This window comes from Haliaeetus leucocephalus, unplaced genomic scaffold (genome assembly GCF_000737465.1).
Source record: "Haliaeetus leucocephalus isolate CR32 unplaced genomic scaffold, Haliaeetus_leucocephalus-4.0 Scaffold262, whole genome shotgun sequence".
Taxonomy (NCBI): Eukaryota; Metazoa; Chordata; class Aves; order Accipitriformes; family Accipitridae; genus Haliaeetus; species Haliaeetus leucocephalus.
Window position 1 is genome coordinate 11,734,984 of NW_010972698.1, and position 16,577 is coordinate 11,751,560.

General features: G+C 52.3%; 2 protein-coding genes across 2 annotated transcripts; both read right to left on the bottom strand.

The window, feature by feature from the left end:
• Nucleotides 1-1,526: 1,526 nt before the first annotated feature.
• GPR119 (G protein-coupled receptor 119) lies at nucleotides 1,527-3,214 on the bottom strand. The gene has a single exon (XM_010569121.1). The coding sequence runs from the start codon at nucleotides 3,212-3,214 to the stop codon at nucleotides 2,234-2,236; it is 981 nt and encodes a 326-aa protein (XP_010567423.1). The 3' UTR covers nucleotides 1,527-2,233.
• Nucleotides 3,215-8,317: 5,103 nt separating this feature from the next.
• Nucleotides 8,318-16,555, bottom strand: SLC25A14 (solute carrier family 25 (mitochondrial carrier, brain), member 14). The gene is made up of 8 exons (XM_010569124.1): nucleotides 16,413-16,555; nucleotides 15,896-15,990; nucleotides 14,440-14,525; nucleotides 13,558-13,653; nucleotides 11,286-11,410; nucleotides 10,053-10,188; nucleotides 9,575-9,655; nucleotides 8,318-8,788 (listed from the first exon to the last, which is right to left on the bottom strand). The coding sequence occupies exons 1-8, from the start codon at nucleotides 16,469-16,471 to the stop codon at nucleotides 8,747-8,749; spliced, it is 720 nt and encodes a 239-aa protein (XP_010567426.1). The 5' UTR covers nucleotides 16,472-16,555; the 3' UTR covers nucleotides 8,318-8,746.
• Between the last annotated feature and the right edge of the window lie 22 nt (nucleotides 16,556-16,577).

Consider the following 16,577-nt stretch of genomic DNA (forward strand, 5'->3'; position numbering starts at 1 on the left):
AGCCAGGCCCTCACGGGGACCGCCTGCCGGTCCGTGCTGTCCCAGCAGGATCTGGAGGTGTCTGCCAGGAATAGAGCCCCAGCTACTCCAGCCTGCGAGCAACCCCCTCTGGCACAAGGCTTGGAGAGAGAGGAGACGCAGGTCAGCGCTGGAGTGCAGATGCTCAGCAAGGCGTCTTCCACTGCAGGGAGGTGCTCAGTCTCCAGCTGCACTGTGTCCTCCACCCGCACAGGAGCTTGGCAAAAGCATCTCCTCTCCCATCCGAGCCACGGCCCTGTGTCTCTGTAGCACCAAGGAGGCTGCCTGAGCCATGATCCCTGCTGTGGATGGGGACACCATGATCACAACAGTCCTGCACAGCCAGGGCTCCTGCTCCGGTCGCTCATGCTGCTCCAGATCTGCAGTCTCATCTGGTTCTGTGCCCAGGCACAAACACTGCTGATGGCTGGCCCCGCTGCAGGGCTGTGGGCAGCAAAACTGCAGCAGAGGCAGCAGTCAGCAACACAGGCCCACGTGCAAAGTGTCTCAGTTCACACTGGGTACCCGCCCACGATGCTCGCTGCAGGAAGCATGTTGGAGGGAGGCAGAGGATGGCTTCGGCATTACTGGAGGCTCAGCGAGGATGGGTCAGCTTTGAAAAGCAACAGCCGGTGGAGCTCAGGCTTCAAACACATCGTACAGACAGATGATGTGTTAATCCGCAGAACTGAATCAGACTGGATCCACCTACTAGATCCACCTACGAGGCATCAGTCCACCCACAGAGCCAGGACTGCTCTACAGAGGCCTTCTCTCAGGCTCATGCCATGTTGTACAGCTAGGAACAGCATCTGCTGTCTGATATCTGGTCTCGGGCCTTTCCCAGGCAGAGGTGAATGCCACAGAGGGACTGGTGGTCTGGGTTTCTTTAAAGGCACTTCTATTTTTGCCTCTTACTCTAGGATGGGGAAGGCCGCAGGACCAAGGCAGGTTCTGGATATGGCCTTGAGCCTTCATGTCAATGGGTAGAGCAAACGACAGAGGTGGAAACAACTGCTATTTTATGCATAGCACCCTCATTTTCAGATCAGGGTACGTTCTTAGCTAAGAAATGGTTTAATGGACACAATTTTATGAGAAGCAATTAAATATCATCATAGGCTCTGGCAGGGTCAGCAGTCTGGCCACCACTGCAGTGTGGCAGGGCATGCAGCAGTGCTCCCATGGGATGAGTCAGCATACAGGGACCCTTGCAGTCCCAAATCCAGCCCTACAGCCCTGGTGGGACGAAGCAGCCCACCTGTATGGGGTTTTCCCTGGCTCCAAGGCAGCCCTTCCTCCTGCTCCCTTGCTACAGCTCAGTGTTCAGCCGGTTACTCATTAACTCACTTTACAGCCCAAGCCAAACAGCAACGGTACAGCCCATGCTGCCCTGCACCTCTGCCAGGCATGCAGGGCATGGGGCTGCTCCTTGCTCGCCATGCTAGCTCCCATGCAGATAACAGCTGCTGCTGAGGAACAGCGGGAGCCCTCTCTGTGTCCCCTGTGCCACGGCTGGGATCCCAGACCCATAGCCCTCACCTCTTCCTTGGGTGGGCACAGCCCAGAGCAGGGATGACCCTGCCACCTCTTTGGCTGCAGGTTTGATTGCAGCAGGGGACAGGTTTGGGGGACTGCCCAGGCTGCAGCTGTAGGATCACAAGTTCGGTTTAGGAAGGGCAGCGACTGGGAGTGCTTGCGGTCCAGGACAGATTTAGGACAAGCACACACCTCCCAGCCTCTGCTGCCTGGGCCAAGAGCCAAAGGCAACAGAGCCACCACTGTGTGAGTAGCCCTGCCCTGAGTGCTTGGGGCTCGCTGCCCAGAGAGCTGGCGCTGCAGGCAGAGGGGAGGGCAGGTGGATCCCAGGTCTGGGCAGGGGAAGCTGGGCAGCAATGGGTGAAGGATCTTAGCCTGCAGAGTGAATGCTGAGGGCTTGGACCCTGGAAACACAAGGCTGCTCTTCCTGAGGCTCTCCAGGCAAAATCTAATGTGTGCCACACACCTGCAATTTGGGGTGCCTGGGGCTGGTGCAAAACGGGCCGAGATGTGGCTCTGTGGGCAGGCTGGAATTTGGCCATGCTGATGTCTGGGAATTAGCATCCAGATTGGTCCCACCCTGTCTGTGATCTCCTCCACAGCTGGTGGGCCCCGGGTTCCTGGTCAAGATGCAGGAGATGAGCTGGAAAGCTGGTGACAGCCGCTCCTTACTGTGTCAGTCCTGGAGCCGCAGACAGGACACAGTGGGGAGAGACTTGGTGCCTCTACCAGGGAAACGGCGGCTGTTCCCCAGGTGGAGGAGGACTCTCCTCTTCACATCTGAAGCCAGCTGGGAGAGCTGCAGCCGCACATCCTTCTGCCAGTAGGAGTAGAGCAGGGGGTTCAGGAGGGAGTTGCACAGTCCCAGCAGCCAGAGGTAGTTCTCAATAACTCTGTAGGGCAAGCACTCAAGACAGACAGTTTGCACGATGCTGGCGATGAAGAACGGCAGCCAGGACAGCGTGAAGCACCCGATGAGCATGGCGACAGTACGCATGGCCTTCATGTCGCTGGTAGTGCGGGATGGGGGGCAGCCCCCCGCCAGCCCTGCGTGCTCCACTTTCTGGATATGCTGCACATGCACAGAGGCAATTTTCAGCATGTCACAGTAGAGATAAATGAAGAGGAAGAGCGCTGGGAAGAAGCCGACGCAGAAGACGGTGAGCATGTAGGCAGGGTGGAAGACCCCGAAGAAGGAGCACTTCTCATGGGTGGAGATCTTCTGAAAGCTCGGACTGAGGACCGGGAGGAAGCCGATGATGGCAGCAACCAGCCAGAGCCCCACCAAGCGCACCGCAACCCGCAAGCCTGTCACCAGCTGGAAATAGTGGAAAGGCTTCCTGATTGCCAGGTGCCGGTCACACGCAACCATAATCAGGGATAGGATAGAGGCAGCAGAAGAGGAGGTCACGAAAGCCATTCTCAAAACGCAGAAGATCTGGGGAGGATAAAAGGGCTGGGAAAACTCATCCATGACCAGACCCATGACCGTGAAGCCAACCATGGCATCCGCAACAGCAAGATTAAGGACAAAATAGAGCCCCTTGGAGCTGCTCTTCTGGATGAGGCGAAGGAGAGCGATGGCCACCAGCACATTGGCAGCGATGATGAGCGAGGCCAGCACAGCAAGGATGGCTCCCAGGGCTGAGCTAGCCATGGCTGTCCCCTGTGGGGCACAGCCCAAGGATGGCACGTCCCCAGCACGATTCTAGGGCATCCCTCACCTGAGGCTTCTTGGTACGTACAGCTCAGCAGTCAGGCAGCAGCGGGTGCAGCCCCTCGCTCTCCGGGTGGTGCAGCGAAAGCCCTGGCTGTAGTGGCGTCTCTCAGGCTGGGAAGCAGAGCTCTGCCGAGCAGCTGCCTGGCGGAAGGAACTGGTGCACTCAGAGCACCCGCTGTGCCCACGGAGGTCCCTCCCCTCCAGCCACGTTTCCAGACAACCCTGGAGCAGGGCGGTGAGCAGCGAGCGCCTGGGCAGAAAGCTGCCGCGATGGCACATGGGATAGTGGACGTCCCCCAGCCAAGCACCAAGGACCAGAGTGAGTGCCCTGCTTTGACACGGGTGCTGGTAACAGGGAACAAGCAAAGCGAGTTACCAGCACCCAGCCCTACTGGTACGTGTAGGTGGCACAGCTTGTGGGGCTCCTGCAGGGTCACTGCCAGACCCAGGGCAGCCTCTTCCTGCAGGGACCAAGGGAACAATACTGATCCCTTGTCAGAGCAGCAACCATAAAGGCAACCTGGTTATAATGGGGAAAAGTACTGACAAGAGATGTCTGCTAAAATACAGGTGGAGAAAATGTCTGCCAGCCTGCAAACTTGGTGCATCCTTGGCAGGCGCAGATGGAAGATTGCAACACCCTCGATAAGTGCAGCTAGGAGCCCAGGGCATCCTTGATAAGCCCAAAACAAACTGCAATAACCTGCAGGGCAAAGAAACTGCCATAACCTACAAAGGGGCCTTCTAAGCAAGCAGAAGTCAGCAACAGCTCTTCCAGGAGCTGGTGTCCTCTGCCCACTTATGGATCCACATAAAAGTAACTGGCTACCTACCCAAAATGAGCCCCTCTCTCTCTGAGACCTCCCTCTGCGTGACCCTTCAGACCCACCGGGGATGCCTGGCTGACTCCAGGCTCTGTGACACGGATCATCTCCAGACAGAGACTTCATCCATCATTGATTGACATCACTCCTGGGAGCAGCTTAATTAACTGTACCATAATACTTTGAATTAAATATATATATACTTGCTACTAATAAAAAGAAAAAAATCATACATACACACACTTGCTTTACTTATCGTAAGTGTATTTACCTTACTAATAGTAACTTGTAACAAAGAAATTCAGAAACAGAAACAAAGCCTCTGCATCCTTCTGTATTACTGAATCCTGCGAACCCACTGTCACATCCTTTACACTCCCGCTGGGTAGGTAACCCTCACAGGCTGTGACCAGGACTGCTCCATCCCTTTAAACAAAGTGCCACAAGCCACCTCTCCTGCCTCGTGAGCCGGAAAAAATCCAAGCTGCCAGGAAACAGGACAGGTTCAAGCCTTCCTCTGTCAAACAGTAACCTGAGGAGCGCAGGCAGACAGGGAGAGGCTGAGAGCGGGGTCCAGGGCAGGATGTGGCCAAGGGGCAGGACATGGGTGCTGTGGTGGGGAGGAAAGATGCAGCAGGTGTATGAATTATGGCCACTATGGATGGAGCTGTGGAGCAGGGAAGCCCCTTGGGAACACCCTGGGTCTGCACCACAGGTGGCTGCGGGAAGGGCTCCGGTGTCCTTATACCCTCACACCTCCTCCTCTTTTGTTTGCCCAGGGAGACATTTGGGGATCCTTAGCCCTGATGGGGGAGAGGGTCCAAACCCCACAGCATGAAATCAAGGTGGAGGGGAGGTTAGACAGACAGAGGAGAAGTGGCAGGACAGCTGGGGAGAAAGCATAAATACAAACTGGAGCCGGTGCCTCCCCGTGAGCACATCCTTGCCCTGTCTGTACATAGCACTGCGGTAGCTCACCGTGACAGGACAGTCCTGCTCTGCAGGGGCTCCTTTATCCCACCTCACCAGGACAGAACAGGTACTTTCACAGGACCGTCACTCAGCAGCAAGGATGTCCAAGTTGCGAGACCGCAGCTGGTTCAGCAGCCATCACTGGCAGCAATTCCTCCTCCCGCCACGCCGCTTTGTATTTCTACTTCACCATGCTCCTCTGCAGCTCAACACCGCCTGCTTTCCCAGTTACAACCCTGAATACTTCAAATCATGACCTGTATTAGACCCCAACAGGCATTTCCCTTTTATCCTGCATCAGTCTAGCTGCTTTGATGGCTTTCATAAAGGACTTAATCAAAAGCCTTTTGGAAACCCAGACAGACCAGATTAACTCTAGTGTCCTGGTCCACACACTTGCTGACTCCTTCAGAAACCTCCCAGCAGATTTGAAGTCTGGATTCCTCCTCTTCCTCATCCACCAGCCCTTGGCACTGCCAGCACACCCTGGTCATTTATGTTGCAAGTCTTCATTAGAGTTTCTACCAGTGTGGCAAAGACATCGTGGTCACTGGCTGGTAGTTCTCTGAAAACAAAACTTCTTTTGAACCCCATCCACGCTTTTGACACTTCCCTAATGTGAGAACTTTAAATGAGAGGCTACAAGCCTTTTTATCCTCAGATACCCTGACAATTTGGGGTGTGGGCCCAGCCCCCTGCTCACATTCACTGAACACCCTGTCCTACCACCTCCTCTGCCAACGTTTCAGCTTGAGACCTACCCCCAAACTTCCCCATCAGAAGCCTCCAACAGAGAAATCCCTTTAAGCTCTTCCAAGTAAAACCAGACAACCTTCAGCTTGTCTACTAGTCTTTGCTTTTTTGAGTGGTCCTTTCATTCCTCAATTGCCCACCAACCCCAGGGACTCCCTGGAAAGCTTCTGCCTTCTATCTGAAAGAGGAAACGCCCTCAGATTTGGGGTTTTACCTTGGTAAGTGGATGCCTATGGTCCCTCTTTTAGTTTTGACCAGGTTTACTGCCATTTTTATATTTAACATAGCAGGGACCATGCAATATTTGTACTTTCCACATTTGGGTAGGATTTTGCTTTCCAGGGTGCCTTGAATACCACCTCCATGTCAGAGTTAAACGACCTGGACCTTTCTGTGGGTGCATGGGGAAGGTCCCGTCCAGCATCCATCTTTGCTGGGATATATATACACATACCCTATGGACTGCAGACTAACACTAATGCCTACACTGTCTTCACAGTGCTTGCAGTCATTCTTCAGCCACTGAAAGTAGGAAGATGTTAAGGGCTTCAGGGCACAAACACAGCCCACACCACTGACTGTGGGGCAGCACTGGCTGCAGAAGCTCAGGTACTGCTGCCTCCTGGGTGGTAGCAGGATCTGAATCAACATGTGCTTGACATAAGTAGGTACACAGACTGCTCAGCTACGCTCTCACATGTTACTTGGCGTGCCACAGAAAAGGTTAGAAAGAGAAACACATAAGCTTGAGCACATAAGACAACCCGATGTTTAGGGAGTGCTTCTAGGAAGGACATCCTGAGGCAATGAACCTTAGAAAATGCCAGGTCTCCAGCAGCACTACCCCCTTGCACAAGTGGTTACAATGCCATTTATGGGTTGGGATTTTTGTTTTCAAAACATCTAGCAAAATACTAATCTACCAACTGAGAAACCTGAAGCAACTCAGCTTTTCCTCCCTGTTGGCTGCAAAGGCAAGATACTTTAGGGACGAAGGACTTTATGACCACCTTCAGGAAACACCTGGCATGGTGCTGAGGCGTGCTCACAACCAGCCACCACCTCACCGTCACGTTCGCAGAGATCGCCACCGCCGTACGTTTACCTGCAGTTACTATTGACAAAGTGAGGCAGAGTGACATGTCGCACATTTACGACAGTCAGTGCAATCAGAGCTCAGATAAAGGACACCTCCAGGGGCTGGGGACAGGCAAACTAGAAGGAGTATCTCCAAAGCCATCCAGGCGAGCTGATCCAATGGGAGGAAGAAGAGCCTCTCGCCAGCACCTTACAGCTGAGAAACGCAAACAGCAAAGTGGCCATGGGGACACTCTTCTGGCATTGCTGAGGAGCTCCTTGTAGCAGCCTGAAGAACAGGGGCAGGACAGCAACTGCAAATACCAAAGAACTGTAAGAGGATCAGTCCAAAAATCAACAGCAGCAGCAACATTCCATGGAGCTGCACAGAAGAAATGGCTCCAGAACTAAAGTTACAGAAACACTGAAGAAAACCAAAAGAATGTAATGAACTGCAGTTAAAATGCATCTCTCAAATAGACTTGTATTCATAGACTACATAAGTATTTATTTACTTTGTAGTATTCAGAAATCCTCTTCAAGAGTAAAGCCAGGTGAGGCATACCAACCTTGTCCACTTTCAATCCACCGCTCCCCGTTTCTGGTAGCTTGTAAGTGTAGTTTAACTCTGAAAACGATCCTCCCAGCCTACTGAGCTGTGGCCCTGCAGTAATACCTCTGTTCAAGGCATGATTTAAGTCCAAGAGCTTATTGGAGTCACCTTCCTTATGTACGCAGCTGGTACAAGGCAGCTATGCCTTTGCAAAACCACAGCAAACAATTCTCTCTCATTGGTCTGGGTTGGATTTGGCTCAACGTCCCTTGTGCAATTTGCACAGAGAAAGAATTTCAACTTACGGTGCTCCCAGACAGGGTGTCACAAGGGACCTTCATTCAAACTAAAGTCACCCCACAAAGAGGAAAGGGAGTAGGAACGTAAGAGTTGTTTGCTTTTGTAGCCATAAACATTAAAGGAAAAAAAAAAAAAAAAACCAACAGAAGAGTATGACCAAAATATCTTGCTTGATGTTCTGGTTAGCACTAGCAATGTTAGAGCCACCATTTTAAAGTAGTGAGACATCTAAGTTCAGCTTTAAATCACATTACCTTGCTTTAAAAATTATATAAGCAAAAATAATACAAGCAATAAGGTGAAGAGACTGAGGTTTTGCAAAACTGAGCTATGCAACACCATAATTCTCTGACACTAACAATTAAACTTTGTTTTAGAAACATTTCTATTGTAATGAATCCTAAAGATTGTTTTATATCTATATATAAGTCTGGGGAAAAAAAGATATGTATAGTGTGCTGAAAAAATAGCTTCTGTTCTCTCTGCGGGCAGACACACCATCTGCACCATCTGCTCTGGAATATACCTTCAGTAAATCTGCACAAACACAAACTCAAGCCATCCAGTCAATAAATAATTTAATGAGGTTACAGTTCTGCAAGAAAACATGACAGCACCCCTTCGCAGCCTCCAGCCTCACCCCGCAGGCATGGCAGAATAATGCACACAAGCCAAACAACAAACCACAGCTGCACCAAAAGGCCACTGGAATGCACAGATCTTCACAGAAGATATTGCTTCAGGCCCAGACACTTATACACCATTAATACTTGCCTCCGTGTGAAAAAACATGCAGCACCTGCCATCAGCCTCCCAGTTACACTTCAGCCAGATCATGCTCCAGGGACCATGCATTTGGGGGAGGAGGAAAGCCCACACCCACATGTACCAAAACATCAAAACATGGAGATGGCGAAACGAAGAGGAAGGCTGCAGCAAAGCTCTCTGCTGCAAGTCTTGAAGATGACTCTCATGAAATGAAGCCAGCTGTCAGAATGGAAGTCGCTTCAACTGCTCGTATGTGATAAAAAACTGAAGGGAACGTCAAGGAATTGGGCCAAATACATAAGGCAGCTGCACCTGGCCTCCCGGCAGGATGGGGCCATGCCTGGCAAGGCAAGGCAGGTACAGCAACAGCACAGTACAGCTGAAGACCCTCTTCCAGGCAGCATAAACAGATCTGCACAGGCAGAAGAGAGAGCTGTGGGACAAGAGCTACCAGGAGAGGGAAGAGATTGACCCAGAAGCAAAGTGGCCCAGGCTTGCCTAGACCATTGAGAAAGGGAGGTGGCTCCAACCCCAGAATGGGACTCCTTTAAAATAAGTTATGCACACAATTTCAGAGGGCAAGAGGGTTCTAGCCCAGCAACACAGCAGCACTGGTTCTGCAGAGCAGGTCAGCACCCGTCACAGAGCAGCAGAACATTCCCCAGGCTTCCCTCACAAAACAGGAGCCGATCCAGAAACCGCAGCACCTCTAGGACCTCAGGCCAAAGGGAAAGTCTCACACCAAGCACTTGAGAGCACTCACTCTACAGGAAACCACCCGTGCTGCTGCACTGGAAGCCCCTGCACTGGCCACCTACAGAGCTGTTAGAAGCAGCAGTCACAGCCAGTGGCATTTTTTGGCACTTAAACCAGCAGCAGCCACATCACAGCTTTATGTCTGTCCAAGTAGGACAGGGAGTCAGCTTTGGGCTGCCACAGGGAAGACAAAGAGGTGTCCCACCAAGGTGTCTGCTCTGCGCTTCCCTTTACAGCTTGGTTCTCCCCTGCCTGTCCATACCCATGACCTCCCAGCAGCACACTGAAGGATACGATGATGTTCCAGGGACCGAGCCGAAGCCAATTGGGCCAGAAACCTTTATAGAGTGCAAAGAAGCCCTCGCTCTTCCATGTCTGGGAGGAGAGAAGAGACAGATCAATTATGAGACACACCAGGCCCATGCCCATCTCCTTAGTAACATGTGTGATATAATGGACCTTTACAGCTGCTGCAGTAAGTGGACAGGCCAGTGGAGATGCAGTTAAGTTGTGTGAAGTGTCACTTACAGTACATAAACCTAATCGAACTGCATCACTGACAAAGCTTTGTCCCAGGAGGTTGGGAGTGTGCTCAAGCTGACGCTGACCTCAGGAAAGTGACTCTAGGCCCTTCTCTGGTTTGTCTGAAACACTCACTGACAAGCACATCCTGTTGCTGTAAAATTTAACTGCTCATATCAGTGGCGTGCAGTGCTGGACTCTGGCCAGCCTCCTAAAGACAGGGATTTGCCCACCTCTCTAACCTCCTTACCTTCACAAGGCCATCCAGAGTGCCCTTATAGAGCTCCGTGCTGCCCACTATTGCCCGCTGGTTCATCATCCGTGTCCGCACCACATCCACAGGGTTGGAGGCAATGGCCCCAGCCAGCCCACATGTAAAGCTGGAACTATACACACACCAAAACAGGAGAGAGGAACAGCTCTGAACACGGCCATTCTGGCTCAGACAGGCCTTGACATAAGCACAAGAGAATATCATTCACTGGATTTTATGAAAGGCATTTAGCCATAAACATTAGCTGCACTACCTGTTCCCACCCAGCAAACAGGCAGAGGCAGGAACCATACCACCTCAGGACCCCAGAGAGCTAGGGGAAGGGAAATGTTCAGCTTTGTCTAATCAAGACCCTCGTCAGAGCCCACTGCTGGGTCTCCACAGGGGCAGCCTGCAGTCCAGCAAGGGTCTCTGGGTGCTGTCAAGGTGACACAGACCTGAAGGCAGCCTCTTGGAAGCGCACATCCTTCTCACCAGAGCAAACATTTCTTCGGGGCAGGGAAGGAGGGAGGAAGACCAAAGGCAGCAAGAGGGAGCATGCAGCTGCTAGTCTCCTCCCTCCACGTATGGTCTAGTGCTTGTCACCTTCAGCCCCCAGCAGGCAAACCCAACAGAAGCACTGCAGCGCCTCCAGCTAAAGTGTCTGCCAGAAGAATAGGAAAATGTAGGTGAAAAAAGACTTCGGGAGGTCTCTAACCCACCCCCTGCTCAGAGCAGGCTGACTTCAAAACTTGGTCAGATTGCTCAGGGTCTTGTCAGCTTTGCAAGTCTCTGTTCATCTCACAAAGCTCTTACAGCAATGGCTGCAAGCTGACAATGCCTGTACAGATGAGGACCTAGGACTGGAGCAGCTCTTTCAACTGATTGATACAGGTAGTCACACAACTGAAGTCCTGCCTTGTTCATACACGGGCACAGACATGGAGCAACAGCATTTCTGGTCATCAGCGAGCTGAAATCAAGCTGACATTTCACATCACCAAAGGATTTCTGCCAGGCTCCTTCTCCAGGGAGGTCTCTCTGGGTATACGTGATCATTCTGAGCTGCTCCAGTCGACATAGCAGATCCCTCAGGAGTACCAAGCCTGTTCTCTGCAGCTCCAGAGCACTTGCTCTATAAAGAGGTCTCACCCCACATCCCACCTTACTCCTCTGCTTCACACGCCCCTGCCAAGCCTGGAGAGTGCAGCAGCTGCAGCAAATACTCACACAAAGTGGGCAAAGATGGTGTCACCCATCAGGCCTGACAGAATTAAGTGCTTCTTGGTGATGTCGTAGACTGGCAGTTCCACCCCAACCACAATGGCGGCTCTCTGAGCTGTTGGCACAACACCCTGCAGAGCACAAACATCAGTCACAAGTGCAAACTGCTGTCTGGGGACTGCAGCTAGTATAACATCTCCCCCCAGCTTCCTCTCAGGGGTCTTTTGCTGACAATCTACCTTGTATCTTCCTTGCCATATCTTGCAGTTGTGTATCTTCAAGCAGACTATCTCACCATCTCCCAGCTTTACGCCAAAGCTAAGGAGGATTCCTCCACCCTGGCAGCGTTACTCCAGCTAGATTACCCACACGCTGCTTCCCTCCTCCCAGCCACTAGAGCACAGGAATTGGGCTATAATCCACTCATCTTCCCTCACTGAACAGTACCCACCAATTTCAATACCAGAAAAGATTCTGCACCACAAGAAAAGCAGCTGCTTAAGGAGCCAGGTGGGGCTCCAGGTCCTCCTTGCTACATAACAGCAGTGAGACTCTGCTTTGTTAAGGTTTTTGACTTTGGAGATTTTCATGTATTACAAGAGTTGCTGCTGACAGAACATTGATCTGGGAACCAGCAAGATAATTACTGGAAAAACTATGAGCTTAGGTAAGAGGAACCAGCTACCTTCTGTCTGAGAAATATCCCAGCAAACCCCTCATCAGGAACCAGATAAAAATACATGCAAATTTCTATTGGCTTGCAGAACAAGGAGAACTTGGCAGCAATGCGGAGTTGGGCCATTTCACAGGAACTGTAACACCATCCAAGTAATTCAGGGAGACCCATGGTGTCATGAGAGAGCCCCCTAATCACCGGGACTGGGAGCGACTCTTCAGTGTGGCCACATTATGAGCCAGACCATCAGGACATCCAGCTTTCTTACCACACAAAAGCAAAGCAACTCTGAGAAGTAGAAGTACTTTTCAGGTTTATGGCTCCTGCTGTCCCCACCCTGCTGCGCTAATGCAGTGCCTGACAGTCTCCTCTTGGGTTCCTGCCTAATCCAGTCCTGGCACAGTCAGCTCAAATCTCCACAAGATGAATGCCAGAACTGGTGAGACTGGTGAGCACAAACATCTTTGCCTCAATGTGAGGGAAGACTGGAGGGAGGAGACAGTGGTTGTCCCAGACCAGAGAGCAGCAAGACTAGCTTGATCACTGGAATCCACCTCGAGACTGATCTCTCTCTGCAGCACACATCAGCAACACAGAGGGCTTAATTTCTTTTCTAGTCTCTCTTCCCCTCTTGTGTGTCTTTGTCCAGAGAGCAGAAATAATCTCAAAGTAAATATTGTGTCAACACTAGCAGCTGATTGACTCCTCCTCCCCTTCCCACACAGGACACTGCAACAGCTATCTTTCTGTAAAAGGCTTCAGTGACCATCACAGTGAGAAATCGGACTGTTGCCTGGAAAAAAGCATTGGGATTCTGTAGTTACCATACCTGACTTCGTGACATGGCAGACTGCTGGATAACTGAGCGTATGGAAGACTCGTAATGGAGGACAAAGTGAGGTTCTCTAACAAAAGCCAAAGAACCACTGCTAAAATCCAAGCAGTAGGGCTTGAGCACTGGTAACTCTCATCTGTCTTCAAGGCCAAGAGCCTTACATCACCAGCTTCCCCAAATGCCACCACTCTCTCCTACTCTTTGCATGCTCAGAGGGCAAGTTTCAAGGGGTCTAAGACTGGGTAGGCGGGGACACAGGGCAGATTTATCCCTTTGGAACTTGAGAAAGTTACCGTATGTCATTAATGCCTCTCAGGTTACTTGGAAGAATTTCTCTTCCTCCACATGAGGAGGTGCTGAGCTGCTCATATCCAGAGGCAGGTAAATTGCCCTGCTCACTGCATGCAGGGTTACTTCCCACTGACTCCAAGATACATCAGGCTGCGCATCCTTCCTAAGGCAGACCCTGGAGAGGATCCAACCCCAAATGCTCGTCCGTGCAAGGGACACTCATGTATCTGTAGCTTTATGCACACCAGCTTCAGTCCTGGAAGCCAGGTCTGCCTGGCCCAGCGCTGATGCTGCCATAGCACAGACCCAATCTCCACCACAGACATGCTTCTGTTTGTCCGGTAACTAGAACCAGAACTTTGCTACTACCCTTGGTTCACAGTTCTCTTCAAGGGCTGTGCCTGGGTGTAGCAAATGAGTTGAGGAAGCTGTTAGCTCTGCTGCTAGTCAGGGGAGTTCCAACAGCTGGTGCTTACCCTCCAGAGGCCTCTGGTACCCTCCTGCTGGTAGATGTCGATGAAGCTGCCAATCATGCCACCCTGGAATAAACTGCCTTGAGCCTGCATTCGAATCTGAAAGAAACGCAAGAGTCAGCAGGATGACATCAGCGCCTGCCCAGGAGGGCAGAGATACCAGCTCAGTGGACCTCCTGGTAGAAAGGACAACAAAGCAACTTGGAGCAGACACTGCTATCCATGTGCCCTCTCCCTGCAAACCACGCAGGAAATGAGGACGACAGGCAAGGAGCAGGGACAGCAACAGGGTGGAAGCACAGTGCAACTCAGACGAGACAGAGAAGTGGTGGGGAAGGCCTTCCCACTCTGAAAGCAGTCCAAGAAAGGTTGATCTACACAGGGAGAAGCGTGGGAAAGTTCCCCAGGCTCTCTTTGCTCAGAGCAGAGCTACCTTGACCCCAGTAGCCCCACAGCAGGGAATGGAGGGGACCAGTCAGTCCCCACTGGACTCTGGTCACTCCACGTAACAGGCAGGACTTTGTGGCACCATCAGCAAAGGACAGCACAGTGACCAAAGGGAAAGGAGCCGAAAAGGTCTGTTAAATAGCTGGCTACCACCCCACTCAACCACTTAAGATAACACAGCCTCCACCCCTTGCCATAACAGATTTCATGATCTTTAAGAGCTGCACTTTTAAAAAAAAAAAAAAAAAAAATCTGTTTATTGCTCCGGGCTTCTGTTCCCATTCATTAAAAACCTGGATTAGCAGAACCGATGCCAGCAGTGGCTCAGAGAGCACCTCACTGCAGCTGGGAGAGATGCATCTTCACTGGAAAGCAGCAGCTTCTACATGTCAAACCACAGCCAGCCAGGAGCTCTCTCTGGCCACGCACACTTCTTACCTTCAGCACATCTGTCGGATTGGCAATTGCAGAGGAGATCACTCCTGAAACCACTCCGCAGATTACATTGATTAGCAACGTTTCATCTGCAATCAAGAAGAGAAAGTCAGATCCTAAAGATCAAAAGAGAAAGTGCAGAGATTGTACTGAACAAGCGAGAAGCTCTGGGAAGAGCAGGGAAGCTCATTTTGCAAATCACATGATGAAGTTGCACGAGCACAGAGGCTGGCCAGCTACCATCAGCTCATGGCAGATCTGTCCCCACACCTGCCAGAGACAGAAAGCAGCAGCTGAAACACTCAGCAAACACGCTCTCAGAGAGAAGCGGGTCATACTGATGAGTCTAGCTGATCAGACAAGGAAAAGACTGTGATACATGAAAATTTTGAACAATTATCTGAGATTTCAGTGTCCAGTGATGCACTTCTCTTGATGGAGGCAAGCCGAGACAGAGGGAGACAGAGAGGGACAACGCAACACTTCTCAAGGCAACCTGATACCAATTTGTTTCGATCTGGAGCCCCAGCTGGCCGCACTCAGAATAGGCAGCCACCTTGAGAAAACAGAGAATAGGCAACCCAGGCAGAGAAAGTTAGATGCAATTAGTTCCGAGGGGGCGGATGGAATAATCCAAGACTTCCAGGCCCAGTATTAGGGTAATGGTTATGTTGGGAAAAGGCACAGCCCTTTGCTGGTACTGACCACAGCACTTCCCAGAGGAGACCAGGCCACTGGCTGCCCCAGGCCTGTAGGGAGACAAACATTCAGACAACGGTACTCACAACTGGAAATGCTGCAAACAGCAAGCGAGGAGAGACGTGCAGCCCAGTGTACTCGCATAGAACCACGCGCAGGGAGAGGTGTTACTGGAGAACAGAGCAGCCCCTGGAAAGAAGCTCTAGCGCGCTGCGCTTCCCGGTCCTCTTGCTGGCCTGCTGACCAGCCCGCACTGCCCATCTCACTTTCCCAGCTAGCACTGGCATTACGATATTCACTCATATCACACCAGGGTTTAAAACTGCTCATGCAGATCTTGGTGCTCCTTCAGCAAACACGTACCAGACTTCTGCTGCTCTGCTCTCTAGGCAGGAGCTGCAGAGGCCCTCATTACCAGAGCGCAGAGGTCAAAAACATTCGCGGTATCCCATCTCTAAGTCGGACAGAGATAAAGGCTGGGGAAAGGAAAGGCCTGGCTAGAGGGAGGTGTCTGGCTAGGGACTGTGGGCAGTGCCAGGCACAGCGAGAGTCACATCTGTGTTGAAACCCATCCTTGCTGTTACTGTACAAACAAAACCCCAGCGCAAAGTAACAAGAACTCCATTTCTGTGGGAATCTATAGCCGGGAAGGACAGAGAAAGGAAGGAGCAAAACCGCACAGCACAGAGAGCACGAGATTTTGCACCGCACCTCTGGCGAGATGAGAGGTGCCTGTACTGACACGTTTACTGACGCTGACCTTCCATGCGATCTACAAACAGCCGCTTCAAACTCTGGTAAATGCCGATCTTTATGGTGCCGTAAGATGCCTGTCTCAGCAGCGCAGGGGCGATCCTGAGCGGGGGGAACAAAAAAACCCGTTGAGCCCCGCCAGCGCAGTGGTCGTCCTCCCAGTCACTCCCCAGCAGCCCCCAAACTCCAAGGGGCAGAGCCCGGGCCAGCTCCTGCCGCGGCTCAGACGCTGCCGAGAAGCGCAGTTCTTATCAGGCGCCCACGATAACAAGGCCGGCCGCCCGAGAAGCACCTGGGAATCGCCTCCACGCACCCTCCAGCGCGGGAGGTCGGCACCCACGCAACTCCTCGCTCCCCACCTCGGGAAAACCGGGAGTCTCCAAGGCTGCAGAGCAGCACCGCTGCCCCAGCACCCTGCTCGGCTCGGGGGCCTGCTGGGGTCCCGGGGGGGGGGGTCGGTGGAGCGGCGCGGCGGGCAGTGGCGGAGGGAGGGGGGGAGGGTGTCGGTCCCTCCCGGTGCTTACCCCGAGTAGAGAGCGCGGCCGCCCTCCTCACGGCAGATACGGAAGAGGGCGTGGAACATGCCGCGGTACCGGACCTCGCGGAACCGGGCATCGGCGCTCTGGCCCTGCACCTGCAGGCGCGTCTTGGTGAGGTCCACGGGGAAGGTGCCTGCGGGGAGAGCGGCC

Bases quoted from the DNA above. Each gene is read 5' to 3' on its own strand.
- GPR119 (XM_010569121.1), bottom strand. From the start codon at position 3,214: ATGGCTAGCTCAGCCCTGGGAGCCATCCTTGCTGTGCTGGCCTCGCTC.
- SLC25A14 (XM_010569124.1), bottom strand. From the start codon at position 16,471: ATGTTCCACGCCCTCTTCCGTATCTGCCGTGAGGAGGGCGGCCGCGCT. The intron at 14,526-15,895 runs GTCAGCGTCAGT...TCTTGATTGCAG, and splicing joins GTTTGTAGATCGCATGGAAG to ATGAAACGTTGCTAATCAAT. The intron at 8,789-9,574 runs GTATCCTTCAGT...CGTTCCCTTCAG, and splicing joins TCGGTCCCTGGAACATCATC to TTTTTTATCACATACGAGCA.